The 19,351-nt window shown below is 49.1% G+C and overlaps 1 protein-coding gene across 2 annotated transcripts in view; it reads left to right on the forward strand.

Annotated features, from left to right (window-relative positions):
• CREBBP (CREB binding lysine acetyltransferase) overlaps positions 1 to 19,351 on the forward strand; it is a 1,382,831-nt gene that overhangs the window by 996,362 nt on the left and 367,118 nt on the right. For both annotated transcript variants that reach the window (XM_085628465.1, XM_085628466.1), the window contains one exon: positions 13,003 to 13,059. In XM_085628465.1, coding sequence (XP_085484591.1) covers positions 13,003 to 13,059 — 57 coding nt within the window. The remainder of the gene's footprint in view (positions 1 to 13,002; positions 13,060 to 19,351) is intronic.

Consider the following 19,351-nt stretch of genomic DNA (forward strand, 5'->3'; position numbering starts at 1 on the left):
CTCTGCCCCACGGCCGCACACTTCCGCCTTTCGCGGCAAAGGAAGGGGCGCCTCCTCACGTCCGCCTAGCCACCGTCCGCAGAACCAACCTGCACGCGGTCGCGGACGTGAGTTCCGCCGTGGCGGTTCTAGAGGTCAACGCGGTCAGTCCACATCCACCTCGGCAGCATCCGCCTCAAAGCCCTCCTAGTCCGAGCTTTCAGGCCCATTCCACGCCAGTGGGCGGCAGAGTTCACCATCACCTGCTCCACTGGCGCTCCATCACTTCGGACAGGTGGGTGCTGCAAATCGTCCGAAGGGGCTACTCCCTCCCCGTCGACATGACCCCTCCAGCCATGCCACCGCAGTGCCACCGTATATCGGAGGATCACTTGAATCTTCTACGGGAGGAAGTTACGGCCCTCTTGGCCAAAGAGGCCGTCGAGCGCGTTCCTGGTCCAGAAGTAGGCTGTGGTTGCTATTCCCACTACTTTCTGGTTCCCAAGAAGGGCAAAGGGGGCCTACGCCCTATCTTGGACCTCAGGAGCGTCAACACCTTCCTCTGGAAGGAACGGTTCAAGATGCTAACTTTAGCTCAGGTTCTGGCTGCCCTAGACCCTGGAGACTGGATGGTAGCGTTGGACTTGCGGGACGCCTATTTTCACATCCCCGTCCTGCCGGCCCACCAGCGTTACCTGCGGTTCACGGTGGGTCAGGAGCCCTTTCAGTTCACCGTGCTCCCCTTCAGCCTCACCAGTGCCCCTCGGGTGTTCACGAAAGTGATGGCGGTGGTCGCAGCTCATCTGCGCAGATCGGGGGTTCCAGTCTTCCCCTATCTCGACGACTGGCTGTTAAAGGCGGGCTCGCCCCAGCAAGTCGTCTCCCACCTCCAGACTACGGCCGACCTCCAGCATTTGCTGGGGTTCTCCATCAACGTGCCGAAGTCACACCTGAGTCCCTCCCAGAAGCTCCTCTTCATCGGAGCGGTTCTCGATTTGGCACAGTTCCGGGCTTATCCTTCGGAACAGCGGGTCCGGGATATTCAGGCTCTGATTCCCATCTTTCGGCCTCTATCCTGGGTTTCGGTCAGGTTGGTGCTGGGGCTGATGGCCTCCGGCATCCTGTTGGTGCATTACGCCAGGTGGCGAATGCGGGCTCTGCAGTGGGACCTGAAGTTTCAGTGGGCCCAGCATCGAGGCAACCTATCCGACCATGTCTTGATCTCGGAGGGCACTGCGAAATAGTTGCAGTAGTGGCTCACGGACCGCGATTGGGTCAGCAGCAGATGCCTCACCCTACCCCAACCGGAGCACGTAGTAGTGACGGACGCGTCCCTCCTGGGATGGGGGGCCACATGGGAGAGGCGGAGGGAGATCAGAGGACTCTGGTCTCCGGCGGAGACTCAACTCCACATCAACCTTTTGGAGCGGAGAGCGATCCGGCTTGCACTGAAAGCCTTCCTTCCCTCTGTCCGGGGAAGTGTCGTGCAGGTGTTCACAGGCAACACCACCGCCATGTGGTATTGCAACAAACAGGGCGGGGTGGGGTCGTGGACCCTTTGTCAGGAGGCTCTGCGCCTCTGGACATGGCTGGAACACCAGGGCATCACCCTGGTGGTTCAACATCTGGCGGGCTCTCTGAACGCCAGAGCAGACGAACTCAGCCGCCGGTGCATGATGGATCACGAATGGCGTCTGAACTCGGATGTGGCGCAAGGTCTCTTTCTGCAGTGGGGAGAGCCTTGGTTAGATCTGTTCGCCACCGAAGAGAACGCGCAATATCAGCAGTTCTGCGCGTTGGAATTTCCAAGGCAGCACTCGCTCGGAGACTCTTTTCGTCGCGAGTGGAGTTGCGGTCTGTTGTACGCCTTCCCGCCTGTACCACTTCTGCCCAGAGTGCTGAAGAAGATCAGGCGCGACTGGGCCCAAGTTATCTTAGTGGCTCCGGATTGGGCACGAAGGTTCTGGTATCCCGAGCTACTCAGTATGTCAATCGATCCCCCTTCAGGAGGACCTTCTGTCACAGCAGCATGGGACGGTCCTCCCCCCGAACCTGTCCAGCCTCCACCTCCATGCGTGGAGATTGAGCGGCGGCAGTTGATGCCATTGACTTGCCTCCTGAAGTCTGTGATGTCATTCTGGCAGCCAGGCGTCCCTCCACAAAGACGGTATACGCCTGCCGGTGGAACAAATTTGTGGCATGGTGCACAGCAAAGGCTGTGGATCCCCTTTCCGCCCCTCTTTCTGAGGTTCTACTCTTTCTTCTTTCTTTGGCCCAGCAGGGCTCTGCTTTCGGCACCTTGAAAGGTTATCTTGCTGCCATCTCTGCCTTCTTACGGCTTCCTGATCAGCCTTCTCTTTTCAAGTCTCCTGTTGTTTCCCGTTTTCTCAAAGGCATTACTCACATGTTCCCTCCTGTCCCCTTCGTAATGCCTCAGTGGGACTTGAATCTTGTTCTGGCTTTTCTGATGTGCGCTCCTTTTGAGTCTCTTCACAATTGTCCCATTCGTCTTCTGACCCTGAAAACTGCTTTACTGGTAGCTATCACCTCGGCTAGACGGGTGAGTGAGCTCCAGGCTCTGTCATCTAAGCCTCCCTTTCTTTCTGTTCATCCGGACAAGGTTGTCCTCCGGCCTCGTCCTTCTTTTCTACCGAAAGTGGTGACCCCCTTTCACCTCGGGCAATCTGTCACGTTGCCCACCTTCTTTCCGCCTCCGCATCCTTCAAAAGAGGAAGAGAGGCTCCACCATCTGCACCCAAAACGGGCGCTGTCCTTTTATTTGGACCGCACCAAACAGTTCCGGGTGGACGACCAACTTTTTGTTGGATACGTAGGAGCTAAGAAGGGGAAAGCGGTACACAAACGGACCATCTCACGGTGGGTCGTGTTGTGTATTCAACTTTGTTACTCCTTGGCAAAAAAGGACCCTCCTGTTGGGTTGAGGCCCCATTCCACCCGGGCCACAGCGGCTACTACTGCCCTGGGCCGGGGAGTTCCCTTGCGGGACATCTGTCAGGCGGCGACGTGGGCTTCACTGCACACGTTTGCCAACCACTATTGCCTGGACAGCCAAGTCCGGAGAGGTGGCTTCTTTGGCCGTTCTGTTCTCCAGGACTTTCTGGTGTGATCTTGATTCGCAGACCCACCACCGGGGTTGGTATTGCTGGGGTATCTATTCTAAGGTGAGGAATCTAACTAACGTGTTTCTTTCAGATGAACAAGTTACTTACCTTCGGTAACGATGTATCTGTAAGAAACATTAGTTAGTTAGATTCCTCACCGACCCACCCATCCTCCCCGTTCTGCGAACTGACAGCTAGGGTTAAGGTTATCGTTTTCAGGGCCCTAGATTTTTTGGCACCAGTGTCGGTCTCTTGCATGGCTCTGCGTTCCTGGCGCGGAAAGCTATGTACAAGAACTGACGTCCGCGCGCGAGGGCGGCGTCTAAGTACTCTGACGTCATTCCGGCGCACAAGGCCGACGACGGACGCGGAGCCGCAGACAACGCCTAGCGACGTGCAAGGGGTATTGTTGATGAAAAATCTTTCCGGATCCAGCCTGACGCCTGGGGATATTCTAAGGTGAGGAATCTAACTAACAAATGTTTCTTACAGATACACCGTTACCGAAGGTAAGTAACTTGTTCTTCAGGGATATCTGCTTATGCTATCCCCCCCCCCAATACCACTACTCCACAAGGTGATCAACATATGCAAGATCTGCCACATGACAATAGTTCTCGGAGATAATGGAGATATCGCGAAGGTCAATTCTTAAATTGCCAAACAGACAAGAATTATTAACTATGCAGAACGAAAGAGTGCTCCACCCAGAACCGTAAAGCCTGAGCCTTCGCTGCCTGGCTCCTGAGGACATAGAATTTGCGCACCTAAAACTACCAGAAAGCACAATGGTAGTCCTAAGGGAAGTGAGAAAGCTGACTACTAGGAAATGTTACACGGCAAAATAGAAAAGACACTCTCTATGGTGCCTCAAAGAAGATCTTTCCCAAAAAATCACTAAGGAAAAGACCGATCTGAAGTACTTAACATATCTACTGCATAGTAAACTAACCTACACATCACTGAAAGTTCACTTATCAGCAAATTGTAGCATTTACAAGAGGACATGCATGGAAGAGCGTCTTCACTTCTCACATGCTCAAAAGGTGCCTAGAAGGAGCAAAAAGAATCGCCCCAACAAAGGCTGTGTCATACCCACATGGAACCTAAATATAGTACTCGGTCAGCAGATGAAAGCACCATTTGAGACACTACCCATGGCGGCGCCACAAATGCTCACACTAAAGATGGCCTTTTTAGTAGCAATAACATCACTACGTAGAGCTAGTGCAGGCACTAACATTACAGGAACCCTACTTCCTACTTACATAATGACAGAATTGTCATGAGAGCAGACCCACATTTTATGCCAAATGTGGTGTCATGATTCCACATAAACCAATCCATACAAATGCCAAGTTTCTTCCAGAATCCAAAGACACAAGCAGAAAGGTCATTGCACACTCTTGATGCTAGAAGATCAGTCATGTATTACATTGCAAAGACAAAGGAATACAGAAAGACAAAACAACTTTTTGTATCTTTTGCAAACAGTTTCTTGGGAAGACCAGTAACCAAGTACACAATTGCAAGATGGCTTGCACAAGCCATACAAGTGTGCCGCAACCAAGCAGGACAAACATTACAAAGAGCTCCACAGGCTCACTCAGCAAGAAAGAAAAGCGCAACTAGTATCTTTCTTGCCAGTACTTCAATTCAAGACAATTGCATGGCAGCAATATGGTCTTCAGTGCACTCATTCATGAAACACTACTGCGTGAACATCCAAATGAATAAAAAAGCACAATTAGGACAAAAAGTCTTGCAACATCTATTCAGCTTGAAGAATTTTTTGGTTTCACTAGTGATCTCGCCCTCCTCCACCAAGTAAGATAAGACGGAGGGGAAGAAAAAAAGTCCGAAGTAGGTGACCCAACGGTCCAGAGGAAGCACGTTATCGTCCAAGAGGACACCAAATGTATGTTGACGCCCACTAACAAGAAAGTGGAAAAAAAGGTCAAACACTACAATTGTGGACCCAACCACTAGATGGCGGAATAATGCACAGCATGTGAATCCAGAAAATTCTTCAAGATGCAAAACTACACCGACAGGTAAGAAACTATACCTTCTCTGCAGTCTTCTCTGCTGGGCGTCATCTTTCGTTCTTCTTCGTAAGTTGCAGGAATCTGCCTTATTGGTTTAGGTCTGCTCCCTAAATATTGTATTTAGGGGTGTTTTAGGGGTCTTGACGTTAGTAGCCAATGGACTACTGACCTTGTGGTGACTGCACCCTTGGTGTGCTCACCCCACGTGGGGGACTGAGCACAATCCCAAATCCTGATTGGAGAGTCCTGCTATCTGCAATATGGCGGGCACTGAAGTGTGGGTTTCACTTCGTCTCCTCCACCTGAGGGGTGGGGTTGGCAGAGGTGGGCACACCTTCTGGGCTGGGCTTATTTTTCCTGCCTGTCCTCCAACTGAAAAGGGGGTGAGACAGGAAGGGGGGCCTGCTCCTGATAGCAGGAGAGGCTGGATGTCGCTTTACAAAGGCGGCAAGGCCTTTGAAGCTCCCCTTCCACAGATGGCACTTCCTGACCTGGGGGAGGCCTACAAGGCCTACACAACCAAGTCTATAACCACCACCACCTTCACAATTTCACTCTGTGTTACTGCCTTGCATGTATTTACCAAATGTTTAGTGGTAGTTGCAACACTACACCACAATGCCAGTCATTATTTTCTGTATTTTGATTACTGGCTGATTCAGAGCAGGAGCCAATAGCCTTTCTTGCCACACACTTATAAGTAGGCTTGCCTCTACACAGATGAGGCAAAGCAAATGCCAAAAATTGTATCTGGTGCCAACAACTGCAACTCTTACTTGGAGCCATATTGAACACAGTATCTGAAAGAGACATGTTAGTGATAGATTCCTTACCTTAGAATATCGCCAGGCATCAGACTGGATCCGGAAAGTTTTCGTTAGCAGTACCCCTGCGCGTTGGTAGGCGTCTTCGAGCGGCTCCACGTACGTCGCTGGCATCTTATTTGACGAGATTACGTCATCGGAGCTACTTAGACGTGCCCACGCGCGCTGACGTCAGTTCTTTCTTTTTCCGCGACAGCAGGCGCAGATCCGAGAGCAGGCGGTACTCCTAGTTAATATTTTAACTTTATTTCTGAGACTTGTTTCTCTTGCTTTGTCGAGTACTCGACTTCTGGTGCAGTAGAGATGCCCGGGCTTAAGTTCTGTAGGGACTGCCTTCGGAACATTTCGGTGGCGAACCCGCATGACGTGTGTCTCTTCTGATTGGGGCACACCCATGACCCCGAGACGTGCTCTGATTGTCGGGCCATGGGGCCGAAGGCTTTGCGGTAGCATTCCCGAAAGTTGTTGGAGGGCCGGCAATCTGTTCCACGACGCTCGAGGTTCCGCTCCCGTGGGAGGTCGAGGGACAGGTCGCGGGGCCGACACCACCGTTGTGCTCACGGACCAGCATTGGGTCAGCGGCAGATCCCTCTCCCTTCCCCAACCGGAGCACACAGTGGTGACTGATGCGTCCCTCCTGGGATGGGGCGGCCACATGGGAGAGGCGGAGATCAGAGGCCTCTGGTCCCTGGCGGAGTCCAAGCACCATATCAATCTTTTGGAGCTCAGGGCGATCCTACTTGCACTGAAAGCCTTCCTTCCTTCTGTCAAGGAGAGGGTAGTACAGGTGTTCACTGACGACAACAAGCAAGGCGGGGTGGGGTCGTGGACCTTTTGTCAAGGAGGCTCTGGGCATGGCTGGAACGTCAAGACATTTCCTTGACGATTCAACACCTCTCAGGTTCTTTGAACGCCAGGGCGGACGAACTCAGATGCCGGTGCCAGATGGATCACGATTGGCGTCTTCACTTGGAAGTGGCACAAGGTCTCTTTCAGCAGTGGGGAGAACCTTGGTTAGATCTATTCGCCCCCGAAGAGTACGCTCAATGTCAGCAGTTCTGCGCGGTGGAATTTCCAAGGAAGCACTCGCTCTGAGACACTTTTCATCGCGAGTGGAGTTGGGGTCTATTGTACGCTTTTCCGCCTATACCACTTCTACCCAGAGTGCTGAAGATCAGATGCAACCGGACCCAAGTCATTCTCGTGGCACCAGACTGGGCTCGAAGAGTTTGATATCCCGAGCTACTCAGTATGAGCGTGGATCCCCCGATCCGACTGCCTCTTCGGGAGGATCTTCTGTCGCATCAACAGGGGACGGTCCTCCAGCTGAACCTGTCCAGCCTCCACCTCCTTGCGTGGAGATTGAGCGGTGACAGTTGATTCCATTTCACTTGCCTCCTCAGGTCTGTAATGTGATTCTGGCAGTCAGGCATCCCTCAATTAAATCTGTGTATGCTTGTCGGTGGAACTCTGCCCCTCTTTCTGATGTCCTATTGTTCCTTCGCTCTTTGGCCCATCAGGGCTCCGCTCTGGGCACTATCGAGGGCTACCTTTCTGCCCTTTCAGCCTTTCTCAGGCTGCTTGATTAGCCCTCTCTTTTCAAGTCCCCTGTTGTCAATAGATTTCTCAAAGGCGTTATTCACCTTTTCCCTCCTAATCCTTTTGTGATGCCTCAGTGGAACTTGAACCTGGTTCTCACATACTTAATGTGTGCTCCCTTTGAGCCTCTTCATAACTGTTCTTTGCGGTTAATAACTTTGAAAACTGTCTTCCTGGTGGCCGTCACCTCCGCTAGGCGTGTGAGTGAGCTCCAGGCTCTTTCATGTAAACCTCCTTTCCTGTCGATTTATCCGGACAAGGTTGTGCTTCGACCACGTCCCTCCTTTCTGCTGAAAGTAGTCACTGCCTTTCATCGCGGGCAAACTGTCACTCTGCCCACTTTATTTCCACCTCCGCACCCTTCAAGAGAGGAAGAGAGGCTCCACCGTCTGGACCCAAAACGTGCGCTTTCATTCTACCTCAACCGCACACAAAAGTTCCGGGTGGATTACCAGCTCTTTGTTGGCTACGTGGGCGCCAAGAAAGGCCAAGCTGTGCACATGCAGACTATCTCCCGATGGGTTGTCTTGTGCATTAAAGCCTGTTACTCTCTGGCTAAAAAGGAACCTCCGGTAAGGCTGCGCGCCCATTCTACCATGGCCAAAGCAGCTACAACAGCATTGGGACACGGTGTCCCCCTGCAAGATATGTCAGGCAGCCACGTGGCCCTCGCTGCATACTTTCTCTTTGACTTTCTGGTGTGATTTCACTTTGCAGACCCTCCATCGGGGTTGTTATTGCTTGGGTATGTATTCTAAGGTAAGGAATCTATCACTCACGTGTCTCTTCCAGATGCACAAGTTACTTACTTGTGTAACGATATATCTGTAAGAGCCATTAGTTAGTGATAGATTCCTTACCGCCCGCCCATCCTCCCCGTTCTGCAAACTGTTCTCTAGGGTTCAGACTATCCCTATTAGACCCTAGGTCTATTGCACCAGTAGTCGTCTCTGGCATGGCTCTGCGTTCCTGGTGCGGAAAGCCGTGTACAGAACTGAAGTCAGCGTGCGTGGGCGCGTTTAAGTAGCTCCGATGAAGTCATCTCGGCGAATAAGACGCCGGCGATGTACGTGGAGCTGCACGACGACGCCGACCGACGTGCAGGGGTACTGCTGACGAAAACGTTCCGGATCCAGTCTGATGCCTGGGGATATTCTATGGTAAGGAATCTATCACTAACTAATGTCTCTTACAGATATATCGTTACACAAGTAAGTAACTTGTGCGATGGGCAAAGCCTATCCCAGCGAGAAGAGTTTTGGAATTTCAAAGCTGCTGTCCTCTGTAGAAGACATTGTGTTCTCTGACGGTGAGCATCGTACATAACATTGGTGTGAATGACTGCATCTTGAATTGCAATAGCTCTAAATGTTTGCCTTCCTGTGTCTGCTACAGGAGAGAAGGCAGTGGTCAAAGGTTTTTAATTGGTGGGAAATTATAGTGTTGCTAGAGCCCAGAGTCCAGCACAAACTAAAATTGTAGAACAGCAGAAGATTGTTACAGTTGCATATCATTTATCAACGGTCAGGCGCTGTTGACCATTATCACAGAAGTTTCCCTTACGAGATGCGGAGCGAAGCTGGACAACTGACCCCTCTTGGATCCTGGACACAGGAACAGCATCAAATGTACGTCATTTTTTTGTAGCTAAGATCAATGCTGCTGTCACAGAGTCTCCCATGCACTAATGTACAACACTGTGCTCATCTGAGTGGGCAATTTCTACAATGTACTGCATTCAGAAACAGGTGAGTTATTCACCTTAATTGTCAATCTTGGCACAAAAGATATGGCATTAGGCAATTTTTAACTAAGTCCTCCTTCTTGTGGACCATCTTCCATGAGTCGATAACAACTTTACATACCTGCTGAGCAGGAGAGGCAAAAAACATGGGTATTGGAGGTAAAACCTCTAGTACTTCAGTAGTACTTTCATAGATGATGAAAACCTACTGTCAACCTCTTTGTCAGAGCTTAAAATGCCTAAATTAACAGGCTCCCAAATCAAGAGTTCTTAGGTAATGCTCTATGAATGAATTGGTAAGGGATATTTACCTGTGCTTTCCCTCCACTACCATTAATTCCATATGTATCGAAAAAATAAGACAAACATCCATGATGATCATTCTATTTATGCCCATCTGCTTGAGAACCATGGTACTCCAAAGCTAATGAACTTATCCATCACCCTCAGGAAAAGCTAGCCCTGCATGCAGAACTCCCAGCACAGCATCAGGGGGCAGATAAGATACTTGTATCCTTACCCACGGAATCTTGCGATTTTCACCTGATATGCTAGAATTTTGCTATCTGCAACGTCCGTGTAGTGTATGCTCATTTTGAGAGAAACCAGAGGACCCACTACAGGAGCATGTTGCGTCACCAAATGGGGAAAAAAGGTTTACACTGCCTTAGTAAGGACAAACAACATCTTCAGTACAATATATTTGCCATTTACTGCGTTTGCACAAATCAGGCCCAGCAAGCAAGCTCATTAGGCTATTCTTAGGACCTAATGTTCTTACACTGTTCATAGGGTCCACTTGTGAGCCGTTAAATTGTTATGAACTGCATAGCCCCTCATGGAAAGTAGCTTTCATCATTACAAACGCTTCGTAATGTAGAGTTAGTGAATTGCAAGTCTTAACTGTGGAGGAATCATTGATTCGCATTCACAAAGATCAGGCCATTCTAAGAACAAACCAACCACTGGTTTATTCCTAAGGTTTTCTCCCCTGTTCCATGTCAATAAAATTATTGTATTATCAATCCTATTTCTACAGCCTCCGTCAGCTGCAGAAAAAGCTTTAAAAGCATTCGATGCCAAATGAGCCACTCTATATTACATTGACCATGCAAAGTCTATTAGAAAAACAAAACAGCTATTTGTTGTTTTTACAAAACCTTTGAATCGGGCCTTGCGCACAATGGATAGTTCAGTGCATTCAGGCGTGTACTAAATGTTAACAAAATACTATACCTAGAGCACATTCTGTTTGCAAGGAAAATGAGCCACTGTGGCTTTCCTAGGGTAGATTCCATTTGCAGAGACCTATAAAGCTTCAACATGGTTTACAGCACTTACCCTCAGCAAGAATTACTGTTGGCATTCTGTTACATAAACCACGACTGGCATAGCTCTACAAGGTTTCCCACCCACGGGTGACGGGTGAACTTGGTTTAATGCACCAGGCTGAATGTGAAAGACTGGTCACTGTAGCCCCACATAATCCCACCCAATACATTGTTGAAATGGAATCATTGCTTCTAGGTTACTATGAATCCCTAGACCGGGATTTGGGACAATGTGTTAACAGAAATAAATCAATTTCACTCTACACAGTATTGCACACACACAAAAGGTTCTAAGAAGAATAGACACTTTTTCACTAAAAGCATTTGTTACAACAAGGTGAATCTGTTTCTCAGAACATATAAAATAACCACACAGAATATCTTAAAAACAGCAATTAGGCATGTTTACAATGAGAATAAAATTAACGTTTTTAACATGGTTAAAATGTCACTTAAAACCTAACGCCCTAAAACATACTTCTATGCGCTGCGGTAGGAGAGCATGGAAAGTAGAACTTGCAATCTAGACTTTATTAGGGAAAAGCAACGCACTGCATACCTCGTTGACAGCAAAAGCTGTTTTCAGAGAGGTGTTAAGGCAGTGATCGCTGCAAAAGGAAAACGCACAACGTAACCGTGTCTTTTCTCCTAGTTTCAGCTCGTTATGTGCATCGGGTGCAAAGTATCATCTTTTTGGTGCACTGGCAACAGTCAAGACCGTTTCCAGCAGTATCTTGTGTGATGATCTAGGTGAAGGACCTCTCCTAACAAGTGGTCATGTGGCAGCCCTTCTATATTAAATCTTATGAGGGATTGGAATTCCTGCCATATGTTTAGGAATGTCTGACATAGATCAGTTGCATCAAGGTGTGCGTCCCAGCCATATCCCTATGAACATATATGGTAAATGTACGATTTCAATTCAAACCACATTGTTTTGGCTATATATGTCTGTGATTGTTCTTATTTGACCTTGACAGTGTGATAACTAGACACTTGTCCATCAATTGTGTCTCTTTTGCTTTCTCGCCCTAAGTGCGCCAGGTATGCCTAGACGTAGGTCCCGGGCTCACTGTGCCACTGGATTCAAGCTATCCTGGCTGGAGAAGGGTGAAACCCCGAAACCGGCCCTAGGATGCTTGTTTCCGGTCCAGGGAGGACCTGGCTTGGCAGTTCGGGCTGGACTGTTCCCATGAGGCACAGGGTCGAGACTGATTTGCATATGACCAGGTCTAAACTGAGATGGCATGGTGAGCAAAAGAATGATGTATTTAACCCAGATCTCTTGACTGGGGAGAATGTTATGATTTGTTCTGCATTCCGTCCATCAATTACGTCTTTCCCAGACTGATGTTGCATCAGGTGTTATATCTGTTTCATTGTTAGAATGACGTGACGCTTTCACCGTTCTTAAATTGATATGCTCAGATGGCATCTGCGTGAACGGCCGACATGACGATGATTCTGCATGAATTGGAAAAATGGCAACTTGCATTACCTAAGATAGTCGGGGCCTACTCATAATGTAGTCTGACCTTATGGGCTTCACGTCAATTTATGCCCCTCGAGTGAGGAGTACTCTATTGAAAAGTTTGAATGCCACTTAATGCAACTGTTAGATAACATTTGTAGAAGGAGCATGCGATTAAATAAATGGGAATACAGAACGTGGCTTCAGATTGTCTGTTAGCCGTTTTGGGGGATTTTCTGCAGTCTGTCAGTCCGATATGGTTCACTCATATGTACTAAGAACTAGCCAGGCTTTGGATGACCTAGGAAAGATTTGCAGGGTAGCATGTCCGTTTCAAATTTAATTGGATGTTTTTTCTTAATGTTCAGTCTATCCTGAAGGTATTTGATCTTTACTCTATGTAGCATGTTCTTCAAAATAGTGAACATACAAAGTATTCAACCGTAATATTTTGAGGTACTTTAAGTACAGCATCAACACACACCCCTTTAAAATGTGTAGCTCTTTAAAGGTGTCAGTTCTACATTTGTTGTAACGCATTCCTGCTCTCATGACAAATGGGGAAAGGGACTTGCTGTGTCTGAAAGTACATTGGCTCACTGTTCATATGTATTTGTATTCTTTACAATTGACTTTGCTGTGACTGAAAATGTACAGCCATTGGTTACATCTGTTTCAGGCATATGGGAGTAGATGATTTTGGCCCAACACATTTAAAAATATTTACAATTGTTACACAAGTACTATAAATCCTGAACTGATAGGTATTCGCATTTTAAACACTGTCCCACATGCTCTGATTTTTCATACTTAAATTGTTGTTTTATAGCCAGTGTAGAAGCCTTAAATTATTCTGAAACTTGTTTTCATTTTGTTCTGTCTAGGACAATCTCCAAAGACCAGTTTGAAAAAAAGAAAAACGACATGCTGGACCCTGAGCCGTAAGTACTGTCTTAGTAAGAGACCCTATTTCAGTTTTTGTAGTGAAGGCTAGAGTAAAATTATAATTATCATTGCCTTTTTAATTAGAGCTGTGATTTTTAACTGCCTTTTGAATTGAGAGAATAATATGGCTGCTGTTTCAGAACAGATTCCTAATCAGCAAACTGTTAATCATTTGTTTCAGTATCAGTGACAAATGTTGTGTTTGAAAAATTCCTAATTTTTACCTAAGTACAAACCTCTTATAGCTTGTAAAGTTCAACAATTAACATTAGTGTTACCACAAGGTATCAAAATGTGTCTGGTGTTATATTGCATACTGTTGCTGTCATGATTTATGAAGTTTTATTTTTGATATGAACACAATTACTAGTTGTAATAGATAGTAAAGTAGTAAGTTTGGTTACAAAATAAAGGTCATATGTTGAAAATGTTCTTGAAGTTGGGGCTGTATGCATGAGACTGAGTTACTGGCTGTACAGACCTAAGCGACTGGCTGTGTGAGATTAGCTAGCCATATGAGAGATCCAGAAATTATATGGCCACAGTTAAATTGGGATGAAAGGATTGCATAGATTAGAGTCACTGTTCCACTTTTGTAACTCAGCTAATCCGATGTCATAGAGTAATTTAACCGTAGTCTGTTGTATGAATTTAGTGACTCTTAATGTCCATGAGGCTGTTTGTCTTTAGGTTTAGATAGGTTTTACATTTCTTTCCAAGGAGGTGCTTTCTTAAAAATACCAGCCACTTACGTTTTTTTAAAGCTTGTACATTATCCCTGTTTTTCTCTACAATTTTTGAACATTAAGTATCGATCACTCGAGGAAGACCATTTCATTGTAATGAATTGTCTTCCAACTTCATCTGGGTAAACAAGTGGCCTTGCCCATTTTTAGCTGGGGGTTGTCCACGGTATCCTTTGTGGATTAAGGGCTTCAAGGCTTGGGAATACCAGAATTCGTTTTTCTTTTATGCAAAATATACAAATATGCCTATCTGAAAGAAACACGTTCGTTAGATTCCTTACCTTAGAATATCCCCAGGTGTCAGGCTGGATCCGGAAAGATTTTTGTCAGCAATACCCTTGAGTCGTAAGGCGTCGTCTGCGGCTCCGCGTCCGTCGTCGGCGTCTTGATCGCCGGGATGACGTCGTCGGAGTACTTGGACGCCGCCCTCGCGCACTGACTTCAGTTCTTCTTTTTTCCGCGCCAGTAAGTGCAGATCCTGGAAGAGCATACCCTTTTAGTCACTTTTTGACTAAACTTTTTTGAACTTTTGTGGTTCCTATTTCGAGTCGACCTCGACTCCTGGTGCCGGTAGGGATGCCCGGGTTCAAGCCATGCGACGTTTGTCACCGCCTGATGCCGGTCATGGATCGCCACCGTGTCTCTACTGCCTTGGGGCCGACCATGATGCCGAGTCGTGCCTCGACTGCCGGGCCTTGACCTCGAAGGCTAAGCGAGAGCGGTCCCGCAAGCTGCTCGAGATCCGACAGTCGGCTCCGCGCAGCTCCAGGTCGAGGAGGAGGTCGAGGGGACCGGTCACGGAGCCGCAGCCATCGCCGCTCATCGGGGTCGAAGTCCTCGCATTCCGGTAAGTCGAGGCGCAGTAAGAAGTCTAAGAGGTGACATCGCTCTTCTATCTCCCCTCGCCGGTCGCGTGCATCGGCCGATGGTTCGGGTGCCACCACCCGCGCGGCTCCGTCGGAGCCGCAGGGGTCGCATCCGGCCCCATACCCTTCGGTCCCTGGGCCTGATGCAACTCCGACAGAGATCAGAGACTTCCTTGTGGCCATGAGGAGTCTCTCTCCGCCGTCGAGGCCTGCCGGCGCGCCTTCGAGCCCCGCAGGCCCGACTGGGAGGTCTAGCGAGCCGGCGGCTCCGGCGCCGTCGTCGACTTCGGTCCCGACGCCGCAGGCCCTCATGGGATTCAGGCCTGGATCCCGGTCGATGCCGGTCAACCTTACGACCCCTCCGCCCATGCCGACCCCTTCGATGCCTCCCCCGGCGCCGTCTTCGGACGACGATGTCCCCAGGTTTAGTCCCGGGTCCGGGCCCGGCGCCGTCCCCGGCACCGATGGATGACAGATTCATCTACCGCCCGGCTCCGACCTTTCCGCCTGTCTACCAGGAGTCGGATGATGGGGACGACTGGGAGGGGTCTGAGGACCCTCTGGCACAGCAGTGCCAGTTAAGCCAGGACTGGGCATAAGAGCTGGGGGATGCCAGTGGTTTTGACACCTCCCCTGACACTGGCTTCATCTCTCCTCCCTCCGTGGCTACGGAGGAGGGTGCTACCTATTCTGTGGTGCTGCGCAGGGCTGCCGAAGCCCTTCATCTGGAGCTCCCTGCAGTGGCCGTGATGACTAACCTCCTCACCGAAGTGCTTGAACTGCCAGTAAGCTCCTCGGAGCCTCTATTGCAGTTCAGTGAGGCACTGACGGACGTTCTGATGTGCTCCTGGTCCAAACCCTCCACAGTCCCTCCTGTTCACCGGAACGTAGCCCGGCGCCACCGCCCTGCACCGGGCGGCCCCAGCTTTCTGTCGGTGCACCCCACCCCTGAGAGCCTGGTTATCCAGGCCTCTACCTCCCAGACCGCCTTCCTGTCCGCTCCTCCGGATCGGGAATCCAAAAGGTTGGAACAGTTTGGGAAGAAACTGTTTTCCTCCCTTAGTTTGGGGTTGCGGTCTATCAACACCGCGTGCCTTTTGGACCGTTACACCCACTCCTTGTGGGATACGGTGGCGTATGTGCTGCCCCAGTGTCCGGAGGAGGCCCAGACACGGCTTGCCCAGGCTCTTGCTGAGGTGCGGGATGCAGCACGGTTCTCGATACGATGTGGGCTTGACACAACGGACTCGCTAGGTAGGGCAATTGTGACCACGGTGGCAATTCGTCACCACGCCTGGCTGAGGTCCACACATTTCTCGGGGATGTCTAGAGTACCCTCAGTGACATGCCCTTCAATGGCCGTCGCCTTTTCGGCGAAAAAGCGGATAGTGCGCTGGAGCGCTTTAAGGACTCCAGGGCTACGGCCAAGTCCTTGGGCCTCTCGGCCCCGTGCCCGCAAACTTCCACTTTTCGCCTCTTTCGTGGCCAAGAAAGGGGCGTACCCACACGTCTGTCTAGCCACAGGTCGCAGAACCAGCCTCAACGCATACGTGGATTCCGCCGAGGCGGAGCAGGGGGACTGAGCCGGTCAGCCCACATCTGCCACAGCAGCATCTGCCTCAAAGCCTTCCTAGTCCAAGCTTTCAGGCTCATTCAACGCCAGTGGGAGACAGATTTCGCCACCACCTGCTCCACTGGCGTAGCATCACATCGGACAGGTGGGTGCTGCAAATCGTCCGAAGGGGCTACTCCCTCCCCTTCGAGGCGACCACTCCAGCCATGCCACCCAGTACCACCGCATGTTGGGGGATCACTTGTGACTTATGCAGGAGGAAGTTACGGCCCTCTTGGCCAAGGGGGCCATCGAGCGCGTTCCTGGCCCAGAAGTAGGTCGGGGTTGTTATTCCCACTACTTTCTGGTTCCCTAGAAACGCAAAGGGGGCCTACGCCCTGTCTTGGACCTCAGGAGCGTCAACGCCTTCCTCCGGAAGGAGAAGTTCAAGATGCTTACCTTAGCTAAGGTTCTGGCTGCCCTAGACCCTGGATGGTAGCGTTGGACTTGCAGGACACATATTTCCACATCCCCGTCCTGCCGGCGTTACCTGCGGTGCACGGTAGGCCACGAGCACTTTCAGTGTACCTGTGCTCCCCTTCGGCCTCACCAGTGCCCCTCAGGTGTTCACGAAAGTGATGGCGGTGGTCGCAGCTCATCTGCACAGATTAGGGGTTCCAGTCTCCCCCTATCTCGACGACTGGCTGTTGAAGGCGGGCTCGCCCCAGACAGTAGTTTCCCACCTCCAGACTACGGCCGACCTCCTGCATTTGCTGGGGTTCTCCATCAATGTACCGAAGACGCATCTGAGTCCCTCCCAGAAGCTCCTTTTCCTCGGAGCGGTCCTGGACTCGGCGCAGTTTCGGGTGTATCCTCCGGAACAGCGGGTTCGGGATATTCAGGCTCTGGTTCCGATCTTTCAGCCTTTATCCCGGACTTCGGTCAGGTTGGTGCTACGGCTGCTGAGTCTGATGGCCTCCTGCATCCTGCTGGTACATCACGCCAGATGGCGGATGTGGGCTCTGCAGTGGGACCTGAAGTTCCAGTGGGCTCAGCATCGGGGCAACCTGTCTGACCACGTCCTGATCTCAGAGGGCACTGCAAGACAGTTGCAGCGGTGGCTCACGTACCGCGATTGTCAGTGGCAGATCCCTCTTCCTACCCCAACCGGAGCACGTAGTGGTGACTCATGGGAGAGGTGCAGATCAGAGGCCCCTGGTCTCCGGCGAAGTCCCGGCTCCATATCAACCTATTGGAGCTGCGGGCGATCCGGCTTGCATTATAAACATGCAAAAAAAACAGTCTACTGATCAGCTGCTTTAATAACTTTGGCACCTAAATGTCTCGGAACAGATCCTCAAATTTAAAACCAATAAGCTCAAATACCACTAAGTTTGCCACACAGTCCTTCTGCAGTGCAGATTCATGTTTCTTAACTACCATCTTCAATTCTGCAAAAGACTAAAAACCTACTAGTTTAAACTCTTAATTTGACCTATTGCCCTTTTTTTGTACTACATCCTGATACCCCACTATTCTCCTCTGTTGTTTAACCTGTTCTTAAACTGTATATCCTTTTCTCTTTCCATCAGTCTCCCACCTGAACCAATTTCACTCCTTTCTCTTCCCTCTAACATACCCAGTCCGCCTGAATGTTTTGGTTTTTACTTTGATGCTGACTTTAATAGAAATTGTAATATATTCTTTGTTTCTGATGTTATTGAAAAGAAATTTGATCATGGCACTATTGGAGATCCAGATATACCTCCCATTGTTTCTTTGGTTAAGGGCACCATGCGCTTCATAAAAAATTTAAATAAATACTATGACTCGAGCAATTGCAGGTTTAATTCACAGACCTACCTGGCTCTGCGTGGCGACATTTTAGGCAAAGTCTTTGATTCCTATTTGAAGTCAAGGTACTGTTTGCTCCCTTTACCAATGCCATCCAAGAAAGATGCAATTCAGATGTGGCACAGCAGAATCTGTTTCACTTGTGCAAACCAACAAAAAGGCATTGACAACCCACCTTGTGCATTCACAGCCTTTAAAGCCAGTGAAGTTTCTAAAGCAAAGAAGTTAGGTGTACTATATATCAAATTAGAATACAGGCTTGGTAACAATCACAGAAACGCAGTCTAGTGTACCATTTCGAAAAGACTCCAAATATTACTTCATGACTTCCTCTTCCTCTTGTTGTCTGTGCTTAGCGCTGGGACTCTGCTTTGCTGAGGCAGCCATGAGCTCTACACATTATATAACATAACCTAAAATTCCTTCAGTCATGTAGAACTTCTTCCCTGTCGACGTTGTTGATCAAGGATAATGTCACTCAAAAGAACAGGGTTTGGAGTGCTTTCCTAATTTTAAATCCATTTGTCTTCCAACACCCAGACCATTAGTTTTTTAACATAATTCCTTTAAGGCCCACAAACAACCCTCCATCCAATCTCCTCTTTCAGAAATGATCTCTTAACTTCAGGAGATGCAAAATCTTCTGTGCGCTATCAGTCTGGTTCCAAATCAAGAGTGACACAAACTGACATGGTCAGTTCAGATACCACTAGGCCATTTCGCTCTTTGCATTCATGTAATCCATTTTGTCAACCAAAAGAAAGAGCCAGTCAGCCTCATTGAAACAACTTCTATAAACACAGCCCTTGTCAATTCCTTGTGTGCTTCCCTGATTAAATTTAATCTAGACCGTTTATTAGGAATTATCCTGTCTTCCACTCCTGGTATAGCTACTACAGGAGACTTATTTGAATTAAGGGGTGTAGGAATACTTAAGAGGAAAGTTGGAAGTATTGCGCCCATCGTGATTGCCTGTATTGCTATTAATATATCTGTCGATTATCGTCTGATATCTGATTAGGACTGCTACTTCGACAGTGTGTGTTGCAGCCTTGTTAGCCAAGTTGACCGCATAGTTCTTTTTGGCGAGAAACCCATCACGCTGATGACCCAACATGTGCGTAATATGGACAATAAACGATTGAATTTGGCGAAATCTTTACATAGAGAACCCCACTGTTTCTCTATTATAGGGGTCTGCAGAAGGGCTTCCCGAAACGCCCTATGTCGCGGGGGCTGAGAGGGACCCTCTGTGAGAGGGAGTGAGTAG

The sequence above is a fragment of the Triturus cristatus genome, chromosome 10 (genome assembly GCF_964204655.1).
Source record: "Triturus cristatus chromosome 10, aTriCri1.1, whole genome shotgun sequence".
In the NCBI taxonomy this organism is placed as follows: domain Eukaryota; kingdom Metazoa; phylum Chordata; class Amphibia; order Caudata; family Salamandridae; genus Triturus; species Triturus cristatus.